The sequence below is a fragment of the Dysidea avara genome, chromosome 8, assembly GCF_963678975.1.
Source record: "Dysidea avara chromosome 8, odDysAvar1.4, whole genome shotgun sequence".
Taxonomy (NCBI): Eukaryota; Metazoa; Porifera; class Demospongiae; order Dictyoceratida; family Dysideidae; genus Dysidea; species Dysidea avara.
The window spans coordinates 16,452,084-16,476,969 of record NC_089279.1 but is presented as its reverse complement, the minus strand read 5'-3'; the positions used below and the strand labels follow the sequence as shown (position 1 = coordinate 16,476,969).

At 34.3% G+C, this 24,886-nt stretch overlaps 4 protein-coding genes across 4 annotated transcripts; all 4 read left to right on the top strand.

Moving 5' to 3' along the window:
• The first annotated feature begins 11 nt into the window (after positions 1-11).
• On the top strand, positions 12-7,653 carry LOC136264797 (NACHT, LRR and PYD domains-containing protein 3-like). The gene is made up of 5 exons (XM_066059566.1): positions 12-103; positions 157-293; positions 5,635-5,901; positions 6,751-7,569; positions 7,631-7,653. The coding sequence occupies exons 2-5, from the start codon at positions 266-268 to the stop codon at positions 7,651-7,653; spliced, it is 1,137 nt and encodes a 378-aa protein (XP_065915638.1). The 5' UTR covers positions 12-103; positions 157-265.
• Positions 7,654-7,748: 95 nt separating this feature from the next.
• LOC136264390 (uncharacterized) lies at positions 7,749-14,196 on the top strand. The gene has a single exon (XM_066059119.1). It carries the CDS (start codon positions 7,782-7,784, stop codon positions 14,007-14,009), a length of 6,228 nt encoding a protein of 2,075 aa, XP_065915191.1. The 5' UTR covers positions 7,749-7,781; the 3' UTR covers positions 14,010-14,196.
• Positions 14,197-15,749: 1,553 nt separating this feature from the next.
• On the top strand, positions 15,750-21,400 carry LOC136264796 (uncharacterized). Its single transcript, XM_066059565.1, has 3 exons — positions 15,750-15,956; positions 16,837-16,932; positions 17,892-21,400. The coding sequence occupies exons 1-3, from the start codon at positions 15,750-15,752 to the stop codon at positions 21,390-21,392; spliced, it is 3,804 nt and encodes a 1,267-aa protein (XP_065915637.1). The 3' UTR covers positions 21,393-21,400.
• A 21-nt stretch (positions 21,401-21,421) lies between these two features.
• Positions 21,422-22,618, top strand: LOC136264795 (NLR family CARD domain-containing protein 3-like). The gene has a single exon (XM_066059564.1). The coding sequence runs from the start codon at positions 21,422-21,424 to the stop codon at positions 22,616-22,618; it is 1,197 nt and encodes a 398-aa protein (XP_065915636.1).
• Positions 22,619-24,886: the final 2,268 nt, after the last annotated feature.

Here is a 24,886-nt window from a genome sequence, read left to right as displayed (position 1 = left end):
GTACATTCCAGGGTACATTCTTCTTGGTGGGTCTCTTCTATTTTCACGCACAGTGGCGCGTATTTCTTCACCTCGCTTTTCAGTACTTGTAAGGATTTGAGTGGTAAGTAAATGATGAGTTCGATGATGAGGCAAAATTTAATTCAGTACTTGTAGACTACTTTAGCTAAGCCTGAGCTGCTTACCGCCAATCAGTGGAACTAGCTAACAGCATTGTCCTACTACACCAACCTCGGCCTGTGTTATTGCTTTGCCGTCTTCTATAATGGCATCCATCCCAAGTGGAAAAACAAGTAAGTTACATGATTGTTGCTTTAATCGCGGTACTACTGGTATGACTAGCTAATTCAGTAAGACCGCCAGCTCAGACACGAGCAAAAGCTGCCAGACCATGTTCCATATAATTATTGTAAAGTGTTACTTTGTAAACGATCTGTGTCAAATTTTCGATCCAGGGTGAAAAGTACACATTCAAAAAATGGGCGTGGCTGTATCTCTCATTTGGTTGGGAAACTGTACCACCTTAGTAAGAAAGACTGGCCACAGTATGCAAAAGTATGTTAGCTTCCCCCAAACCCCTTGCTAAGTCAGCTCCAAAGAAATTCTCTGTTTCCCATCCATCGCCTGCGTCTGTTTAATATACGTCCTGACTGCCCGGCAGACTCCTGTAAACGTTCAAGCGTTAATCGGATGGCTGCAGGTTCGAGGCTGCGCATGGATTTTTTCTTTCTCTTATTTTTTAAATATACTTAGTGAAGCTAATATAAACATCTTAGGCCTTTATAAGGCCTTCTGGTATACAGGCTCTGCCTTTACCAAGTACTTTAATCATAATAATAATATAGTAGCTATAGGCCCTTTGCAGGTAAGCTGCTGCCATAGCAACATCCGCCATTTTGGAGTACAACCAGTTTTGAAACCCTGATAAGGTGGGGGAAAGCGTACATTTAACCTTAGCTGTGGAATGCAGAAGAAGAAGCTCTACTTCCTAGGTATTGTTTTACTCTTATAGAAAGCAATGCTACCAGGGTTGCAAAACAGGTTGTACTCCAAGATGGCAGATGTCGTTATGGCAGCAGCTCAACTGAAAAGGGTCTATATGCTTAAGCCCAAGAGCATATGTCCCAAGGGTCCATGGTATAAGTAATAATACGTATACTACTCGAATGTGCTCACATACAAGGTGAACTATTCACCCTATTAGTTTTATACAAAGGTTTCTAAACATCTTAAAGCAAGGGGATGTCACCAATAGCTGCTGTACTACGATATCTGCGACCACCTGTCAAGATCGATTTTTGACTTTGACTGCTGACTTTTGTCAAAAATTTGTCTTGACCATTGACCTCATTCCATTTAATTTTGCTATGTTTTCGTACTTGGCTGACTGTGGGCATGCGCCTGGTTTAAAAGTTGTAGTAGCATTTTGGGTCACTTGAAGGCACATTTGGATTATACCTAAGCAATACCAAGTTATCATGAAGAGAAGGCAAGGCTGGTTGTTCAAGTGATATTTTATGGCAGGAAAGTGTGATCCCTACTATATAACAAGTACACAAAAAATTAGAATTTTCAGCAAGAGTAGGGACCATAGCACATCAATAAAAAGTACTGAAACAAGCTGGAGTAGTACATGATATTAAATCACAGTAAAACAATAAGAAGTGTTATATCCCTACTGTGCTCAAGATACCATGCACAGTAGGGATATAGCTAACGCTTCTTATTGTTTTACTGTGATTTAATATCATGCACTACTCCAGCTTGTTTCAGTACTGTTTATCGATGTGTTATGGTCCCTATACGTGTTGAAAATTTTTTTGTGTACTTGTTTGTTAACTTTTGTAAATATTTATTATGACTGGTGAACCCATGTATACCGCATCAAAAGAAAGAAATGGCGACACGTCCTCCAGTTATATCAATTATTGTCTGAAGTGTATCCATTACATTTCGTTGTCAGCTATGTTCAACCTGTTACACTACATTACGAATCAAGAACTGTTCGAAAAGTGCCTCTGCAATCCACGCATACTGCATCCACAAAAGAAAGAAATGGTGCTGTACACCCCAGTTATACCAATTATCGTATGGAAAGTGAGGTATCCATTATGCTTCGTTGTCAGCTATGTTCAACCCGTTACACAGCAGTGCGGATCAAGAACTGTTCAAAAAATACCTCTGTAATCAAAGTAGCCATTATGAAAACTACGGATGATTTCTGTTACAAACAGAAGCCATCATGTGCTACCGCAAAATGGACACTTTTCACTGTTAGCTAAGATGAATGGGACACAAAGGAGGACACTGGTAAAGTCCATGAAGAATGCATTGTATGTACTGCGGTATGCCAAAAGGCACCTCTCAGGCCGAAGTGATGTCGAACTATGAAAAAATCAAGCCTGTGGCTTTAGCCGTTATAGAGTTACGCTTGTCTGAAGGCATCAGTCAGTCGGTTAGTCAGTTACTCAGTCAGTCAGTCAGTCAGTCAGTTACTTAGTCAGTCAGTCACTAGAAAATTCCATTAAATAATTTTTTTAAAAAATACTGTAGCAACTTGTTGAAAGCATTTTGGGTCGATCTGATTGCTTTTTTGGGCTTAGTTTTACCTAACCAATACTGCCTCATTGTCATCTGGGAAAAGTGAGGCTGGTTTTTGGGTGATGTTTTTTCATGGGTCACACCCACACCTTTGTAGTCCCGCTATACAGTACTAGTGATACTATACTACTACTGCTCAGTTTGATTTGATCATGCCATTTGTTTTAAAGTCAACAATTTTTGATATACAATTACTAGTACTAGGTTAAATTAGGAATTTTAAATTGGAGTAGGGAACTAGGAATCAGAAATAAAAAGTGATGAAACAAAGAAGGTTGCCTACAGCTGCAGATGTACTAATTGACATTTGTGACCGGATTTGTGAAAAGGGGTCTTCCACACACATCCAATTTATGAACTTTAACAATTCATACGTTCAGATTGGAAAAAGTTATTGCCTTGAAATTTGGACAGTCGTGAGTACCAACACAGCTTAATAGATTGTGAAAATTTCAGGTTTGTATCTTTCTTGAATACAAACTTATGGTCTTCTAAGTTCATAGAATTGGATGTGTGTGGAAGATCCCTTTTCGCAAAAAAATATCCTACTTCAGTCACATAGCTCATTAATAAAATATAGCCATGTGTAGGTAACCTCCCTTGCTTATATCAAGACTCATGATAGTGTGTTATGTGGCCAGTGCTGGCGCACAACAGAGAAGTGTGTATCATACAGGATCCAGGAAAACACCATTTTCACATTCATAGTGTTGGGAAATCCCCATGAATTTATCACAATACTCCATGAAATTCCTATTAATTTACACACGTCGGTTACATCAGTGATCCTGCGTTCCCTATGAAAAGTTCATGAATTTCTTTGCCACCTATGAAATTATTTTTTTCTATTTTACATGGTCATGAAAACCCTATGAATGGTTAATGCTACAAATTTATCACTTCTTGGCACTCAATGAAATGCACATGAACTTTACAAGTGGATATAACTTACATCATATTGATCAGATTTGTAAGTGTACAACCTATGAAATAACCATAAATATAACTTCTCTGGAAACAGATACTAATACAGCCAATGAAAACACTATGAATTGTTAGTAACTCTAATTAATGTCTATCACGCGGTATTGCTTAGTAACCAGTCAGTCATAGCAACAGTGAAAGCTGAGGTGAAAGTACTAGGTAGTTTTAGTTGAGTAATTTCAAGTAAAGCAGTTTACAACGTGTAGTTTATAGTAAGGAATCTATTTGACTCTTGAGGCTGGTTTTGTTTTGCTGGTTGTTCGTCTGCTGAAATGCTAATTATTGTGCGATGTTTTGTTACACGAACTAGCGTGTGGAACAAGCCATGCTTGTTCATCAATTAGTGTTCTACTAGCAAACAAGGAAGAGAAATGCTAATACAGTTTGTAAAGATGGGAGCCTCTCAAAAGGTGAAGCTTAAATTGAAGTGAAGAAGGTCATGCTAGGAATTTGTACCGCAATTTTCGCCCGCCTTGTGTTCTACCAGCAAACAAGGAAGAGAAATGTTAACACAATTTGTAAAGATGGGAGCCTCGCGAAAGGTGAAGCTTAAATTGAAGTGAAGGAGGCCATGACAGGACTGTAGGAGTTGTATGATAAGCATTAAAAATGAAAGTAAAAGTTCAACTCAACTCCCACTCTACTCAACAATTCATGACAGGCCTTTGGGTTTCTGAATCGCTTTTAGCAAATGAAACAGATGGCATCTTACTACAAATACCAATACGTCTGTGTTTAATGAATTATCAACTGTTTATAGTTTTAAGTCTTGAATTTACATAACATTTTGTTCACGTATATGTAACTTAGAAACTGCTTAGTATTCTGCATACATAGGTGTAGAAATCAACTTGGATATTTATTTCATGTGTTGTGCTGTGATTCCAGAACTTTCGAATACAAGTTTAGCTGCGTACATAACAACAATACACTGTTATAAATAATATTTCGGTCCATTGTTGTAGTATGGAACGTGGGTATAATATAATATCTTTTAACCGTTGTAATTCATGATAAGTTGTAATTCATATTTTTACATTGAACTTCAATTTGTAGGTGTTTTGGAGTTGCTGCTTTGTGATTCTTAATAACAAAGCATTTTCTGTCCAATATAGACATTATTTCATGATGCCAGATCCAGAACATTTTATTGGTATCTCATAGGATGTTCATGTAAATTTCATTGATAAGTTCATGAGATATTCAGTCATGTTAATTTCATTGCTAAATTCATGTAAATTTCATAAATTCATGAGACATTCATGTAAATTTCATAGTGCACTTCATGGAGTATTCATGACATATTCATCCATTGTATGGTAGTAGTTTCATGGTCAATTCATATGGGTTTCATGGGATAATAATTCATGGTGTTTTCATGTGATGGTTCAGGTGTAATTCATAGGGTGCATAAAATTCATAGCCTATGAAACAGAAAGTATTAATAGGGTCATGAATATGAACAACCCATGAATTTGAATTCATAGGAAAACCATGAGTTTATGAGTTAGTAGTGATTGTGGTTTCTAATTTTTATTAGTTGAAATCGATCCTTAATGTTATGCTATGTCTGAGTGGTTGTATTCATAAGTGATGTAGTTATGACATTGATTGTCCTCCTGGATGATGCAGCACTCACAACATAGCTCCTTCAGTTCCTCGCGCATTTCTGATTCGTGGTTTTGTCGTTCTGCCTCAAGGCATTTCTGTTGTTCCCTGTAGAAAGAAATCCAGAAAAGTAAAACATTAATGTAAACTGATCAACGATAAAGCTATATGAAGTGTGCAGGATGTATCAGGGATACATCCCTAAAAATTCACCAATAGCACCAGGTCATACAATTTTTCCCTAATTGTTCAGCCAGACATGAACAGAATTAATTTATTTCTGCCAAATTTTTAGAAAATCTATGGTAGTTTGTTTCTGTTAGAAATCTATATACCTTTTACATAATCACACATCACAAACTAAAAGTTTTTGGTGTTCTATATTTACTCACTGCAAATGTATGTACTATCTGTATAAAATATTATTACACTCTATTACAGGAGATGACATACCTGAGGCACGTGACACTAACACAAATGTTGTGCCATATTGTGCACCTAATTGGAGGGAGTTGGGGGAAGCCCTAGGAATGACAGCATTTCAACTTGACATAATAAATGCTGACCACCTCAACAGCTGTGAGGAAAGGTGTAAAGTGATGTTACAAAATTGGCTGAAAAAGGACGCCTCAGCTACCTGGGGTAAACTGATTGATGCTGTGGGTATTCTTCAGACAGTTTCTTCTGTGTTATCTACTACTGCAAATGGTATGGTGGTAATATTTCAATTGTCACGGATTGATCTATTCCTTGTTGGCTTTGAATGTGTTTGCAAGGAATCAGATGTTAGAGTAGCTAGGGGCATGTTAGTTGTGTCTTGTGAAGCTATTGTTATAGGTGCAGCTGGATCATTAAGTGACATGGTTGCCATGGCCTGTTACAAGTGTGGCTATGCATATACTCACTCTTACAATAGCATAAATACTTCATTTAACTATAAATAAAGCGTTGATATGGAAAACTAGCACCTTGATATGGTTTAGAAGATCACAACTAGTGAATAAAAAAGGATTGGAGATGAAAGGTAAAGGCTAGGAACATACAATGAGCGAATATTTTTTGGCACTTCAAAAAGTAAGTACCGTAATCATGTGGAGGAGGGCAGGTAGGCAAAAATTGGGTTTTGAGTATTTTCTTTATTTACAATTCCACATTGATGCTTCTGTAAGGATTTTCAGAATGATTATTTCCATGAAGGCTACATGGTAATCTTTTTGAAAATCACTTTAGTATGCTGGTAACACTCACGGATAAACATGCACATTAGTGAGTGAAGGTTCCATTAACCATGTTCCCATGTTTGTGGGGGTGTTCCCATTTCAGGATAAGTGCTTTGGGTGTTTGGCATGTCTAAACCTCAATCGCTATAGAAATTATTTACCAAGTGGTGTCCTTAACGGCTAAAAGGTTTTAATGGAAATCTGTTTATTGTATAGCTACTAAACTTTCCATGTTTACATAGCACAGTTTGCTATCAGGAACTTTTTGCAATTATTAAATCCTTACTTCATGAAATTGTATCTGTAACCAATTGTTTTGCTTTACTGTAAATTACAGGCCACATGCTGGAGTTCTCCCAACATCTGAAAGATTGGTACATCCAAACCAGGTACCATGCACCAGATGATGGTACAGAAGACATGTGGCAACTGCTGTACCCTGAACATTTTGTGAATGTGCAGCTCAAGAGGTATCATAAGAAACGAAAAGAAAATGAAATTGCAAGTGTTGCAAGCATGATGAGGGCAGGATTAGTGAAGCATATTGACAGCTCATCTTCTCAAGTGCATGTATTTGAAAAATCACCTCAGCTACACAGTGATAACTGTACGGAATCCATAATCTCTGAAATTTCTGATATATTTAGTCCAGTACAACGTGAAGATGGTACATCCATGGAACCAAAAATGATACTGATTAATGGAGCACCTGGGATGGGAAAGACAACATTGTGTAAAGAAATTGCTTTCCGCTGGGCTAATAGATCTCTTCTGATGAACAATTCTCTTGTCTTTTTATTGTTTCTACGTGATCCTGGTGTGCAAAAAATTTATGAACTAAAGGATCTAATTCATTTCTTTTACGAGTTTGATCCATCAGCAGATGATCTATCAAAACAGCTTGCTGAAATTTTAATTAAAAGAGACAATGGTGATATTACAATTTTATTAGATGGATTTGACGAGTTCAGTAATACTGATAAAAATTTGCTTGTTAATAAAATCATAAGCCGGAAATTTTTGGCACAGAGCAAGTTAGTAATTACATCTCGTCCCATTTCCTCAGAAAAGCTTCAAAAAGTTTCTGACATAACGGTAGAAGTGTTAGGTTTCACAGAAGAAAGTAGGATGTCTTTTATTAAAAAGGAACTAGATGGTTGCCAAAATGAAATAAGTCGTTTAACTTCTATTCTAAATGTCTGTGGTGATATTAATAGCTCCTGCTATTTTCCTATCATGATGACAATTCTGGTGTGCATTTTCAAGCACCATGATGAATTACCAAATGATGAAGCTGAATTGTTTGAAAAATTTGTCATCCTAACAGTTTCTCGCTTTTTGAAAAAGCTGAAAATAAATCCACCTATAATGGATAAACATTTGAAAAATTTACCTCAAGCATATAAAGACTATTTAGGCAATCTTTCTAAGTTGGCTTTTGAGTTTATTAAAGTCAATCAAATTGTTTTTACCAAAGAAGATGTTGAGAGTATATGCAATAATTTTAATCTAGATTTTGACAGTTATCATGGACTAGGTTTGTTGAACTATACAGAGTATACACAGTTTATAGGTTTTAACAAGTGTGTTTATTATAACTTTTTACACTTAGCAATTCAAGAATTCTTGGCAGCTTATCACATTGACTCGCTAGATATTTCTGATCAATTCCAGCTGCTTAAAAGCACATATTTTATTGACAGCTATATACAAGTATGGATTATGTTTATTCAAATGAACAAATCCAATGTACGTACATTTCACCAATTCAAAACTTACAGTCACACTCTGGGATCATCCAACGAAATTGAACACAATGTAATGTCGATGATAAATAGTTTGAATTTGTTTGAGGATCTTTCTAAAATCAATACTAGCAAAATTGTTGGTACTTTTCATTTGTTGTGTTTTAAGGACACTGAACACAGTCTGTGTAAACAGGAAGCCTGTATCAGTAGCTATGATGCATTTTGTTTTTTAGAAGATATTTATTACCACCATGGAATTTTAAAGATATACTTATCATTGTGCAGTGTTGATGACAATGTCAATCAATTGATGGAATTTTTTTTGCTTGATATGAATATAGGTGGGACCATTTATCATCACATGGTGGCAGAATTAGGACATAACCAAAATATTGCTGTTGTACTCGTAGGTAGCAGTACATTGCTGGCATACAGAGCTAAACCACATCAAATTTGCCATGCATTAATGATCAATGATTCTTTGAGTGCTATAATGATGAGAGATTGTCATATCACCGATGAGATTGCAGATATTTTGTCATTATATTTAAAAAATCATCCAACAACCAAACATGTAAGATTAACAAATTGGAACAGTAAAGCACTGTTGCAGCCGCTATCATGTATTACGGAAGCTTTGAAATCAAGAAATGATTTGATTACAATTGATTTAGATAGTAATCACTTGTCAGAAAAGGTGTTGTGTGACTTGGCAGATGCAATTGAAAATAACATTAATCTACAAGAAGTTTCTTTGAATGATAATAATCTGCGATCATCTGCACATATGATTTTACATGCATTAATAAAACTATCAAAACTTAAAAATCTAAATTTAAGCTCTAATTATTTAACATCAGAAGAAGGAGGACACTTATTGGCAAATGTAATCCAGAATAATACTGATTTAGAAATACTAAATTTGAGCTTTAATAATATACATTTGTCTGCAAAGGCAATTTTGGAAGCTTTAAGCAAAGTCGCAAATCTTAGGGCTTTGAGTTTGAGCAATACTAATTTGAGTAACAGAGTGATTGATGACTTGGCTAATGCAGTGAAGAGTAATACATTATTAACAGTGTTGCGGTTGAGTAACAATAATTTACAATCATCTGCAATCAGGCTGCTACAAGCTCTGAAGGAACTTTCTCATCTTGTACAACTTGATTTGGATGACAATAACATGTCATATCAAGTAGTAGATGGCATGGCAGAGGTAATCAGAAATAACACACATCTTGAAGTGCTTTGTTTGAGCAACAACAATTTGCAGTCATCTGTCACTGTAGTGTTGTGTGCGTTAAAAGAAATTTCAAAGCTTAAAACACTTAAACTGAGTTGCAATAATATTTCAGGTAAGGTAGCTGAAGATTTGGCAGATGTAATTATTAATAACACTGGTCTAGAAGAATTGTATATAGATGATAACCATTTGCAGTCTTCTGCTGTCACAATTTTACAAGCTTTAAAACAAATTTCCACTCTGAGAGTTCTTCATTTAGGGTGTAACAATATGCCAGAAGTAGTGGCAGTAGACCTGGCAGGTGTGATTCAAAATAATTCTTATCTGGAAGTGCTATTTTTAAATAACAATAGATTGCAGTCATCAATAACAGTAGTTCTGCAAGCTTTGAAAGACATTTCAAATCTTAAAAAATTAAACTTAAGGAACAACAACATTTCAGGAACAAATTTGCATGATTTCAAAGATGTATTTCTAAGCAACACTTGCTTAGAAGAAGTTTATTTAGGTAACAATGATTTACAGTTGTCTGAGATTGTTATTTTGCAATCGCTAAAAGGATTTTCAAGTCTAAGAGCTCTTGATTTGGATAATAGCAATATATCAGAGAAGGCAGTGGATCACATAGCAGCTATAATCAAGCATAACACTTTGCTTGAAAAATTGTATTTGGGTGACAATAATTTGCAGTCATCTGTGATTGTAGTATTACAAGCTTTAAAGGAAATTTCAAATCTGACATTACTGAACATAAATGGGCTGTCAGGAATAGCAGTGAATAACTTGGCAGATGTTATCAATGCAAATGTTTTTCTAAAGGAACTCCACTTGTCGAGTAATAAATTGCAGTCATCTGCTGCTCTAGTTTTTAAAAGTTTAAAGCAAAATTCTAATCTTAAAATTCTTGATTTTGGTGATAGCAAGGTATCTGGAAATGCAATGGAAGATTTAGCAGATGTGATTAAAAACAACACTTGCCTAGAAGTACTGAACTTGAGCAATAATAATTTGCAATCATCTGTAGGTGTGATTTTTCAAGCATTAAAAGAAATTTCAACCATAAAGAAGTTGAATTTGTTTGGAAACAACATGCCTAAGGACGTAGACCAGGACTTGGCAGATGTGGTGACAAATAATGCCAACCTGGAAGCTATAATTTTGGGTAGTAATAATTTACAAGCATCTGCAGTTGTAAAAGCTTTGATGCAACTTTCTAGTCTTAAGGTACTTGATTTAGGTAACAACAATTTGTCAAGAAAGGCATTGCAAGATTTAGCAGATGTAATAAATAATAATATACAGTTAGAAGTGCTCATCTTGAATAACAATAATTTGCAGCCATCCATTATTTTGATTTTGCAGGCTTTGAAAGGAATTTCTACTCTTCAAAAGTTACATTTATACTGCACAAATATTCCAGGGATAGCAGCAAATGAATTGGCAGATGTGATCAAGGCTAATCCTTGCTTAGAAGACCTTGATTTAAGTTACAATAAAAATTTGCAATCATGTATGGTTGTGATTTTACAAGCTTTAATTAAAACATCCAATCTTAAGATTCTTAGTTTGAGTGGAAATAACATGCCAAAAGCAGTTGTCAATTCTTTAGCAGGAGCAGTCAAGAATATTCCTTACTTAGAAATACTCTCTTTGGATCATAACACTTTGAAATCATCTGCAAAAGTGATCTTTGATGCTTTAAAAGTAACTTCAAATCTTAGAAAGCTAAATTTAAATTCTAATAAAATGCCAGAAGAAGTGGCATGTGATTTGGTAGATGTGATCAAACACAACACTTATCTAGAAGAAATTCAGTTGTTAAATAATAATTTACAGTCATATTCAATGATTTTAAATGCTTTGCAAACAGTTTACAATCTTAAAGTTATAAGTTTAGATGCTAAAGGCATGTCAGCAAAAGAGACAAGTTATTTGGCAGATATTATCAGATGTAATCCTTACTTTGAAAAACTTGAACTGTTTAGTTTACAGTCATCTATCCTTGTGATTTTGCAAGCTTTAGAGAGAATTACAACACTGAAAGTCCTTACGTTACTGAACTGCTATTTATCTGCAGAAATGAAGGACGAATTAACTGGTGTGATGAATAACAATACTTCTTTAGAGGAGGTATGTTTGTGCTACTGTTCAGAACCTTCTGCATTGGTGATGATACAGGCTTTGAAAAGAGTTTCCACTCTTAAGAAACTAAGCTTAGAAGGTAATAACATGTCAGGAAAGGTGGTAACAGATTTGGCAGATGTGATAAAAAGTAACACTTCTCTAGAAGAAATCTACTTGAATTGTAATGATTTACAATCATCAGTAGTAGTAATTTTAGTAGCATTGAAAAGGATTTCCACACTTAAGAAGATAAGTTTACAAAATAATAGCATGTCAGGAGAGGTGGTAAATGACTTAGCAGATGTAATTAGAAATAATTCTAATTCTTTAGAAGTGCTTAATTTGGTGAACAATGAATTACAATCATCTATAGTTGTGGTATTACACGCTTTAAAAAGTACTACATGTCTTAAAATGCTGAATTTGGAGAGCAGTCATATGTCAGGAAAAGTGGTTGAAGATTTGGCTAGTGCTATTACAATTAATGCTAGTCTTCGTGTACTTTGTTTAGCCTTCAGTGGTTTAAAATCTTCTGTAGGCATTGTTTTGCAAGCAATGAAAAAGCTTACACAACTTAGAATTCTTACTTTAAGTAACAGTGTGTCAAGACATTTAGTGAATGACTTGGCAGATGTGATAAAGAATAACACTTATCTTGAAGTCCTGTCCTTGAGTAGTAACAGTTTGCAATCTTCTGCAGATGTAGTTTTGCAAGCATTAGAAGGATTGACTAATCTCAAAATGTTAGATATTGGTAATAACAGAATGTCAGGAAAGGCTTTGCGTCGCTTATCTCATGTGTTTAGAAATAACAGTCTTCTTTGGTTGGACATTGGTGGCAATGATTTACCCCCTGGTTTAACCATTGCATCCCATGCTGGTTTTCAACTGCAATCATTGTTTATTAATGATAGTAATCTTACTGTAGCAGCAGTAAGTGGTTTGTTGGCTACTCTACGTCATAATCACACAATATTGGACCTATGGGTAGGTGATAATAACCTACAAAATGGTTTATTGAACATTACTGAGCACTGTAGTATGTTACCAAATGTAGAATCATTAGAATTATCTCACAATACCTGTGGTATATCAGATGTAGTTAATTTGACATCACATATTAGCAATATTGCTTCTCTCAAGGTACTGATATTTGGTGGCATTATCTTAAATAGTAAAGAATATTTTTACATTCGTTTTCTCGCAATTTTTGGTCAGCTGCAATATTCCACTGTTGAAGATATCTATAGTATAAGTGAACTTATTGAAGTAGTGACTTCGGAAATGCAGAAGTATCTGTTGGGTAGTTACATCAAATATATTTGTACTTGTAAATTAAGGCTATTTCTGTTTACTCAATTTACACTGGATTGTCATGTTAATACTTACAAAATTGTGTATGCAATTGAGCAGTGGTTTAAGCGTACTACCACTACAGCTTTATCAGCTGCAAAATCATCACTCCAAAATCTGCTCCAAGTAGAATCAGAAGTTATAGCTTCTACATTGAGCAATTCTATCAAAACACTAGTAGTTTTAGATTTGGAATACAGCAACATTGGAGGAGATGCAGCAACTAAACTGGCAGAAGGAATACAATGTAATAATGTACTGGAACAATTGTGGTTGAGAGGTAATGTTCTGTGTGATAGAGGAGCTGGGCTGATATTAAACTCGTTGCAATCTGTTACAACTTTGAAAGTGCTTGATTTAAGTTTTAACAATATTAGTAGTAAATCATCTGATGATATAGTGGCTGTGATCAAAAGTAATTGCTCATTAGAACAGTTATGGCTAGATGGCAATTATTTACAAACTGCTGGAATTGTAAGGATTACTGTGGCATTACAAAATCATTGTAAATTAAGGTTGCTAAGTTTGTCCAAGAATGGCATTACTGAAGATGCAGGTAAAGCATTGTGTGCAGTTGTCTGCAGTAATGTATCGATTGAAGTTTTAATGCTTGGTAAAAATCGTTTACAATCATCTGGGGTCTGTGAACTCTCTAAAGCATGTTACCAAGGATGTTACTATTTGGTTAGACTGATAAAACTAGATTTGTTTGATAACCAGATCACTAAAGACTGTGCTAATGGATTAGCAGGTATAATTAAGAGTTGCATTAATCTTAAAGAATTATTCCTTGGTGATAATATGTTAGAGACTACTGGAGCACTTACAGTTCTTGAAGCTGTAAAGACTATTTACACTTTGAGAATATTCACACTTAGCAATAACAGGATTACCAAAGAAGCTGCAAGTAGTATTTGTGATGTTATAAACAAACATTTTAATCTAAATGTTCTTTTGCTTGGAGGTAATGAACTACAAGGTGATGGAGTGAGAATGATAGCAGAAGCAGTAAAGAGCAATGAGGCTCTTCAGTTGTTGGCTGTCTGTGACAACAGTGTCGATGAGCAGACAAAAGATGATATAAAGGTTGCACTTTCTAGCAACCTTGATTTGCATTTGTACATTTAGTTTTGTTTATAGTGTGTGTCTTAGATTCATACATGTATTAGATTTAGATTTTGCTATTTAGGATTAATTTTATGCAAGCAGCAACTGTAGGCTATGTATATTCATGGTTATTTCTAACTATAGCTGATTATGAGATGCTGTATGAGCTGTATCTAGTGTTTGTAAAAATTATATTTATGGTGTGCAACACTTAACCATATTTTAAATTGCTAATTATAATAATATTAAGTTTATCAGTGTCCAAGTAGCTGCTTGGAAAGGTTATAATTAGTTTCTTCAGATTGGATTATGTAAACATTCTGCAGGCCATATAAGTTTCAACATCATGTTGATTAAATGTATTTCAATGGTGGGAACATTCATCGTTTCATCTACTACTACAAATGGTATAGTGGTAATATTTCAATTGTCACAGATTGGTCTATTCTTGTTGGCTTTGAATGTGTTTGCAAGGAATCATATGTTAGAGTGGCGAGGGGCATGTTAGTTGTGTCTTGTGGAGCTATTGTTTTAGGTGCAGCTGGATCATTAAGTGACATGGTTGCCATGGTCTGTTACAAGTGTGGCTATGCTTATACTCGAGCTCGCTATTACAATAGTGTAAACACTTCAATTAACTGTAAAGAAAGCATTGATATGGAAAACTAGCACCTTAATATGGTTTAGAAGATCACAATTAGTAAATAAAACAGATTGGAGATGAAAGGTAAAAAGGCTAGGAACAGAATGCAAATATTTTTCAGCACTTCAAAAGGCAAATACCATAATTATGTGAGTTTGTTATTGTATCCTAAAATTATTGTTGTCTCTGCGATGTGCCATTTAGTCCCCTAGCCTTTCAACTGTGGTCAGGAGGGCTGGTAGGCAAAAATCAGGTTTTGAGTATTTTCTTTATTTACAATTTCACATTGATGCTTCTGTAAGGATTTTCAGAATAATTATTTCCATGAAGGCTACATGGTAATCTTTTTGAAAATCACTTTAGTATGCTGGTAACACTCACGGATAAACATGCACTTTAGTGAGTGAAGGTTCCATTAACCATGTTCCCATGTTTGTGGGGGTGTTCCCATTTCAGGATAAGTGCTTTGGGTGTTTGGAATGTCTAAACCTCAATCGCTATAGAAATTATTTACCAAGTGGTGTCCTTAATGGCTAAAAGGTTTTAATGGAAATCTGTTTATTGTATAGCTACTAAACTTTCCATGGTTACATAGCACAGTGGCTATCAGGAACTTTTTGCAATTATTAAATCCTTACTTCATGAAATTGTATCTGTAACCAATTGTTTTGCTTTACTGTAAATGACAGGTCACATTCTGGAATTCTCCCAGCACCTGAAAGATTGGTATATACATCCAAACCAGGTACCATGCACCAGATAATGGCACAGAAGACAGGTGGTAACTACTGTACCCTGAACACTTTGTGAATGTACAGCTCAAGAGGCATCATAAGAAATGAACACTGCTTGAAGGTTCTTAGTATACTAATTTGTTAAGCTGCTTTACTATAGTTGTGCCCAGTTATACTGATAGTAAAATATCAGTAACTTTAAGTATATGGAACATATTGTTTTGCCAAGTTTTAAACTCTCAGTAAAACATCAGTGAATGTGGGTTTACTGAAAAAAAACAACAAATAATTAACTGTTCCATATACTTGGGATATACCACTCTAGTAAACTAAGAAACTTCAGACAGTGGAAAAGAAAATGAAATTGCAAGTGTTGCAAGCATTATGAGGGCAGGATTAGTGAAGCATATTGACAGCTCATCTTCTCAAGTGCATGTATTTGAAATATTACCTCAGCTACATGGTGATAACTGTACGGAGTCCATAATCTCTGAAATTTCTGGTATATTGAGTCCAGTACAACGTGAAGATGGCACATCCATGGAACCAAAAATGATACTGATTAATGGAGCACCTGGCATTGAATGTTATGTAAAGAAATTGCTTTCTGCTGGGCTAATAGATATCTTCTGATGAACAATTCTATTGTCTTTTTATTATTTCTACGTGATCCTGGTGTGCAAAAAATTTATGAACTAAAGGATCTAATTCATTTGTTTTATGAGTTTGATCCATCAGCAGCTGATCTACCAGGACAGTTTGCTGAAATTTTAATTAAAAGAGATATCAGTGACATTACAATTTTATTAGATGGGTTTGATGAGTTCAGTAATACTGATAAAAATTTGCTTGTTAATAAATCATAAGCCGGAAATTTTTGGCACAGAGCAAGTTAGTAATTACATCTCGTCCCATTTCCTTAGAAAAGCTTCAAAAAGTTTCTGACATAACGGTAGAAGTGTTAGGTTTCACAGAGGAAAGTAGGATGTCTTTTATTAAAAAGGAATTAGATGGTTGCCAAAATGAAATAAGTGATTTAACTTCTATTCTAAATATCTGTGGTTACATTAATAGCTCCTGCTATCTTCCTATCATGATGACAATTCTGGTGTGCATTTTCAAGCACCATGATGAATTACCAAATGATGAAGCTGAATTGTATAAAAAATTTGTCATCGTAACAGTTTCTCGTTTTTTGAAAAAGCTGAAAATAAATCCACCTATAATGGATAAACATTTGAAAATTTACCTCAAGCATATAAAGACTATTTAGGCAATCTTTCTAAGTTGGCTTTTGAGTTTATTAAAATCAATCAAATTGTTTTTACTAAAGAAGATGTTGAAAGTATATGCAATAAGTTTAATCTAGATTTAGACAATTATGATCATGGACTAGGTGTGTTGAACTATACAGAGTATACACAGTTTATAGGTTTTAACAAGTGTGTTTATTATAACTTTTTACTCTTAGCAAACTCAAGAATTCTTGGCAGCTTATTATGTTGACTTACTAGATATTTCTGACCAGCTGCTTAAAAGCACCTATTTTATTGACAGCTATTTACAAGTATGGATTATGTTTATTCAAATGAACAAATCCAATACATATACATTTCACCAATTCAAAACTTACAGTCACACTCTGGGATCATCCAATGAAATTGAACACAATGTAATGTCGATGATAAATAGTTTGAATTTGTTTGAGGATCTTTCTAAAATCAATACTAGCAAAATTGTTGGTACTTTCATGTGTTGTGTTTTAAGGACACTGAAGACAGTCTGTGTAAACAGGAAGCCTGTATCAGTAGCTATGATGCATTTTGGTTTTTAGAAAAAAAGATATTTATTACACCATGGAATTTTAAAGATATACTTATCATTGTGCAGTGTTGATGACAATGTCAATCAATTGATGGAAATTTTTTTGCTTGATATGAATATAGGTGGGACCGTTTATCATCACGTGGTGGCAGAATTAGGATGTAACAAAAATATTGCTGTTGTACTGGTAGGTAGCAGTACATTGCTGGCATACAGAGATAAACCACATCAAATTTGTCATGCATTAATGATGAATGATTCTTTGAGTGCTATAATGATGAGGAATTGTCATATCACCGATGAGATTGCAGATATTTTGTCATTTTATTTAAAAAATCATCTAACAATAAAGCATGTAAGATTAAATTGGAACAGGAACAATAATAAAGCACTGTTGCAACTGCTATCGCTATCATGTATTACTGAAGCTTTGAAATCAAGAAATGATTTGATTACAATTGATTTAGATAATAATCACTTGCCAGAAAAGGTGTTGTGTGACTTGGCAGATGCAATTGAAAATAACATTAATCTACAAGAAGTTTCTTTATAACTATCAGATGTTAAACATCTAAATTAATTTTAAGCTCTAATTATTTAACATCAGAAGAAGGAGGACACTTATTGGCAAATGTAATCCAGAATAATACTGATTTAGAAATATTAAATTGGAGCATTAATAATATACATTTGTCTGCAAAGGCAATTTTGGAAGCTTTAAGCAAAGTCTCAAATCTTAGGGTTTTGAGTTTGAATAATACTAATTTGAGTGACAGAGAGATTGATGACTTGGCTAATGCAGTGAAGAGTAATACATTATTAACAGTGTTGTGGTTGAGTAACAATAATTTACAATCATCTGCAATCAGGCTGCTACAAGCTCTGAAGGAACTTTCTCATCTTGTACAACTTGATTTGGATGACAATAACATGTCATATCAAGTAGTAGATGGCATGGCAGAGGTAATCAGAAATAACACACATCTTGAAGTGCTTTGTTTGAGCAACAACAATTTGCAGTCATCTGTCACTGTAGTGTTGTGTGCGTTAAAAGGAATTTCAAAGCTTAAAACACTTAAACTGAGTTGCAATAATATTTCAGGTAAGGTAGCTGAAGATTTGGCAGATGTAATTATTAATAACACTGGTCTAGAAGAATTGTATATAGACGATAACCATTTGCAGTCTTCTGCTGTCACAATTTTACAAGCTTTAAAACAAATTTCCACTCTGAGAGTTCTTCATTTAGGGCGTAACAATATTCCAGAAATAGTGGCAGTAGACCTGGCAGATATGATTCGAAAGAATTCTTATCTAGAAGTGCTATTTTTAAATAACAATAGATTGCAGTCATCAATAACAGTAGTTCTGCAAGCTTTGAAAGACATTTCAAATCTTAAAAAATTAAACTTAAGGAGCAACAATATTTCAGGAACAAATTTGCATGATTTCAAAGATGTATTTCTAAGCAACACTTGCTTAGAAGAAGTTTATTTAGGTAACAATGATTTAAGGTTGTCTGAAATTGTTATTTTGCAATCGCTAAAAGGATTGTCAAGTCTAAGAGCTCTTGATTTGGATAATAGTAATATATCAGAGAAGGCAATGGATCACTTAGCAGCTGTAATCAAGCATAACAGTTTGCTTGAAAAATTGTATTTGAGTGACAATAATTTGCAGTCATCTGCTGCTCTAGTTTTTAAAAGTTTAAAGCAAAATTCTAATCTTAAAATTCTTGATTTTGGTGATAGCAAGATATCTGGAAATGCAATGAAAGATTTAGCAGATGTGATCAAAAACAACACTTACCTAGAAGTACTAAACTTGAGCAATAATAATTTGCAATCATCTGTAGGTGTGATTTTTCAAGCAGTAAAAGAAATTTCAACCATAAAGAAGTTGAATTTGCTTGGAAACAATATGCCTAAGGACGTAGACCAGGACTTGGCAGATGTGGTGACAAATAATGCCAACCTGGAAGCTATAATTTTAGGTAGTAATAATTTACAAGCATCTGCAGTTGTAAAAGTTTTGATGCAGCTTTCTAGTCTTAAGATACTTGATTTAGGTAACAACAATTTGTCAAGAAAGGCATTGCAAGATTTAGCAGATGTAATAAAAAATAATATACAGTTAGAAGTGCTCATCTTGAATAACAATAATTTGCAGCCATCCATTATTTTGATTTTGCAGGCTTTGAAAGGAATTTCTAATCTTCAAAAGTTACATTTGTACTGCACAAATATTCCAGGGATAGCAGCAAATGAATTGGCAGATGTGATCAAGGCTAATCCTTGTTTAAAAGACCTTGATTTAAGTTGCAATAAAAAATTGCAATCATGTATGGTTGTGATTTTACAAGCTTTAATTAAAACATCCAATCTTAAGATTCTTAGTTTAAGTAGAAATAACATGCCAGAAGCAGTTGTCAATTCTTTAGCAGGAGTGATCAAGAATATTCCTTACTTAGAAATACTCTCTTTGGATCATAACACTTTGAAATCATCTGCAAAAGTGATCTTTGATGCTTTAAAAGTAACTTCAAATCTTAGAAAGCTAAATTTAAATTCTAATAAAATGCCAGAGGAAGTGGCATGTGATTTGGTAGATGTGATCAAGCACAACACTTATCTAGAAGAAATTCAGTTGTTAAATAATAATTTACAGTCATCTTCAATGATTTTAAATGCTTTGCAAACAGTTTACAATCTTAAAGTTATAAGTTTAGATGCTAAAGGCATGTCAGCAAAAGAGACAAGTTATTTGGCAGATATTATCAGATGTAATCCTTACTTTGAAAAACTTGAGCTGTTTAGTTTACAGTCATCTATCCTTGTGATTTTGCAAGCTTTAGAGAGAATTACAACACTGAAAGTCCTTACGTTACTGAACTGCTATTTATCTGCAGAAATGAAGGACGAATTAACTGGTATGATGAATAACAACACTTCTTTAGAGAAGGTATGTTTGTGTTACTGTTCAGAACCTTCTGCATTGGTGATGATACAGGCTTTGAAAAGAGTTTCCAGTCTTAAGAAACTTAGCTTAGAAGGTAATAACATGTCAGGAAAGGTGGTAACAGATTTGGCAGATGTGATAAAAAGTAACACTTCTCTAGAAGAAATCTATTTGAATTGTAATGATTTACAATCATCAGTAATAGTAATTTTAGTAGCACTGAAAAGGATTTCCACACTTAAGAAGATAAGTTTACAAAATAATAACATGTCAGGAGAGGTGGTAAATGACTTAGCAGATGTAATTAGAAATAATTCTAATTCTTTAGAAGTGCTTAATTTGGTGAACAATGAATTACAATCATCTATAGTTGTGGTATTACACGCTTTAAAAAGTACTACATGTCTTAAAATGCTGAATTTGGAGAGCAGTCATATGTCAGGAAAAGTGGTTGAAGATTTGGCTAGTGCTATTACAATTAATGCTAGTCTTCGTGTACTTTGTTTAGCCTTCAGTGGTTTAAAATCTTCTGTAGGCATTGTTTTGCAAGCAATGAAAAAGCTTACACAACTTAGAATTCTTACTTTAAGTAATAGTGTGTCAAGACATTTAGTGAATGACTTGGCAGATGTGATAAAGAATAATACTTATCTTGAAATCCTCTCCTTGAGTAGTAACAGTTTGCAATCTTCTGCAGATGTGGTTTTGCAAGCAGTAGAAGGATTGACTAATCTCAAAATGTTAGATATTGGTAATAACAGAATGTCAGGAAAGGCTTTGCATCGCTTATCTCATGTATTTAGAAATAACAGTCTTCTTTGGTTGAAAATTGGTGGCAATGATTTACCCCCTGACTTAACCATTTCATCCCATGCTGGTTCTCAACTGCAATCATTGTTTATTAATGATAGCAATCTTACTATAGCAGCAGAAAGTGGCTTGTTGGCTACTCTACGTCATAATCACACAATATTGGACTTATGGGTAGGTGATAATAACCTACAAAATGGCTTATTGAACATTACTGAGCACTGTAGTATGTTACCAAATGTAGAATCATTAGAATTATCTCACAATACCTGTAGTATATCAGATGTAGCTAATTTGGCATCACACATTAGCAATATTGCTTCTCTCAAGGTACTGATATTTGGTGGCATTATATTAAATAGTAAAGAATATTTTTACATTCGTTTTCTCGCAATTTTTGGCAATATTCCACTGTTGAAGATATCTATAGTATAAGTGAACTTATTGAAGTAGTGACTTCGGAAATGCAGAAGTGTCTGTTGGGTTGTTACATCAAATATATTTGTACTTGTAAATTAAGGTTATTTCTGTTTACTCAATTTACACTGGATTGTTATGTTAATACTTACAAAATTGTGTATGCAATTGAGCAGTGGTTTAAGCGTACTACCACTACAGCTTTATCAGCTGCAAAATCATCACTCCAAAATCTGCTCCAAGTAGAATCAGAAGTTATAGCTTCTACATTGAGCAATTCTATCAAAACACTAGCAGTTTTAGATTTGGAATACAGCAACATTGGAGGAGATGCAGCAACTAAACTGGCAGAAGGAATACAATGTAATAATGTACTGGAACAATTGTGGTTGAGAGGTAATGTTCTGTGTGATAGAGGAGCTGGGCTGATATTAAACTCGTTGCAATCTGTTACAACTTTGAAAGTGCTTGATTTAAGCTTTAACAATATTAGTAGTAAATCATCTGATGATATAGTGGTTGTGATCAAAAGTAATCGTTTACTAGAACAGTTATGGCTAGATGGCAATTATTTACAAACTGCTGGAATTGTAAGGATTACTGTGGCATTACAAAATCATTGTAAATTAAGGTTGCTAAGTTTGTCCAAGAATGGCATTACTGAAGATGCAGGTAAAGCATTGTGTGCAGTTGTCTGCAGTAATGTATCAATTGAAGTTTTAATGCTTGGTAAAAATCGTTTACAATCATCTGGGGTCTATGAACTCTCTAAAGCATGTTACCAAGGATGTTACTATTTGGTTAGACTGATAAAACTGGATTTGTTTGATAACCATATCACTAAAGACTGTGCTAATGGATTAGCAGATATAATTAAGAGTTGCATTAATCTTAAAGAATTATTCCTTGGTGATAATATGTTAGAAACTACTGGAGCACTTACAGTTCTTGAAGCTGTAAAAACTATTTGTACTTTGAGAATATTCACACTTAGCAATAACAGGATTACCAAAGAAGCTGCAAGTAGTATTTGTGATGTTATAAACAAACATTTTAATCTAAATGTTCTTTTGCTTGGAGGTAATGAACTACAAAGTGATGGAGTGAGAATAATAGCAGAAGCAGTAAAGAGCAATGAGGCTCTTCAGTTGTTGGCTGTCTGTGACAACAGAGTCGATGAGCAGACAAAAGATGATATAAAGGTTGTACTTTCTAGCAACCTTGATTTGCATTTGTACATTTAGTTTTGATTATAGTGTGTATCTTAGATTCTTCATATACATGTATTAGATTTAGATTTTGCTATTTAGGATTAATTTTATGCAAGCAGCAACTGAAGGCTATGTATATTCATGGTTATTTCTAACTAGAACTGGTCATGAGATGCTGTATGAACTGTATCTAGTGTTTGTAAAAATTATATTTATGGTGTGCAACACTTAACCATATTTTAAATCGCTAATTATAATAATGTCAAGTTTATCAGTGTCCAAGTAACTGCTTGGAAAGGTTATAATTAGTTTCTTCAGATTGGGTTATGTACACATTCTACAGGTCATATAAGTTTCAACATCATATCGATTAAGTGTATATATTACAATGGTAAGAACATTTATCGTTTCAAATCTACTGTGTGCATTAGCATAATAGTTACACAAAGTTTCTGGCCAAGTAATAGAAGTATAGTGGGTAGTGGGCATTACTCATCTACATTCAACAGTGCTGATGTCTCATCTCTACCCACTAATGTATTGTAGTACCTCGTGAACACAGTGCATGCATATAGGCAGAGAAGCTCATGTAATATATACTGCCAATATTAATGTTGCCACATTAAAGGTGCTAGTTATAATCCCTGCTGCACCTAAGTGAGCTTATTCTGTTAACCAGACACAAAAAATGGATGTCAGCAGTGGCTATATATAGCTAGCTATATAGTTTTTGATACACCTATGCTTGTTTGCATGCACCATGCTGACAATTGCATGTGCCCACATAATATATTACATTATAGTACACATACACACAGCATGCATTACATAGGTTACTATGCAGTAGTTTTGTAACTGTTTCAGTATTTACAAAAGACAAATTAATTTTATGCATTCTTATATAAAGTGCATGTGTACGTCACTCTCAGATGCAAATATTAAGCCAACAGTTTGTATATTGCATCAAACGTATAACCAAGTATTATTAAAAGACATGCAGCTCTATAAGCTAGTGATTTACACTTAGCTTTGGTATATGGCTGTAACTATAGCTATGAGCTTGTAAAAAGTGATTCTCTCTCAGTGTGCTAGGCCAAGTCCACTAGATTTCCTTAGTTCTGAAGGCAAACAGTGGTTGATCAACTGCAATCATAGCTTTGGAACTGTAGCTTTACTACCAACAGCTACCACTGTGCCTGGAAATATTAATAATCTGAATGAAAAACTCTAAAAGTATGTGCATATTATGCCATTATGGTGTGGTTACAAAATACTGTAATTTAAACACTAAAATTGATTCTTCTACGGATATTTGTGCATGAGACTCCCAAAAAATTCTTGTAGTAGTATTATCTTTAAATGTATGGAAACAGATTTTTAGATATGACTATTACGGCTTCAAAAGAGGAGATTTTTATACTAGAAATTTTAGAGAGTTCAATAGCTCATTTAATCAAGTGCTTAAATCAGAAAATTACTTCCTTGCTTTTGGTACAAATATATATAGCTATACTTAAGTAGCAGATGACAAAGTTTAAGAAGTGTAGAACTATAACTGTCACGAGTGTGGGACTAGATCCAAAATTATAGAATTCACATTCTTTAGGTCTAAAGTACATACTAAACTGTGTCTTAAAGTCAGTACTTCTAACTGGAGATGGTGATTTTTAGGTTCCACAAACACATTTGATAGGGGGATAGAAAGCAAGCACAGATCAATGAAAACCAAGATTAACATGTAAAGCCATGGGAATTGGTAGCATGCCCCTTAAACTGCTGGCAGCTATGCTGGCGCAGTGAGATATATATGGTAGACAGGTGAATGGGAATAAGTTTGATTTCAGTCTACACACTGGTCTTATAGAACAGACAGTTGTTCTACCATAAGAGTAGCTGACTGTTCTATTAGAGTATTTTGATTTTTAGCTGCTTTAAGGTAAATCTCTTACTTTCCTAAAGTATAATTTTGGTTATTTCCCTTGCTCTTTCCTTCTTTTCATTGCCCAAGCATGCATACACCTGTATATACTACAGCATATCGATAGCGGTAGCTTGACTAGCTTCCTAGCTTGGTGCACATGTACAATTTTGGAGGGGAGGTGTTTCAACACCCCAAGCACTATCCCTAAATCCGCCCTTGTATGAAAATTGCTACGATTGAGTTGATGTGGAATTAAAACAAAGTGATCAATGATCATGCAAAAAAAAAACGTTATTAGCTACTGAACACACTGCCAAATTTGGACACTACTGTGGAAACCTTTGAAAGTAGCTCTGGATGTGTTCTTTGAATATTGGACA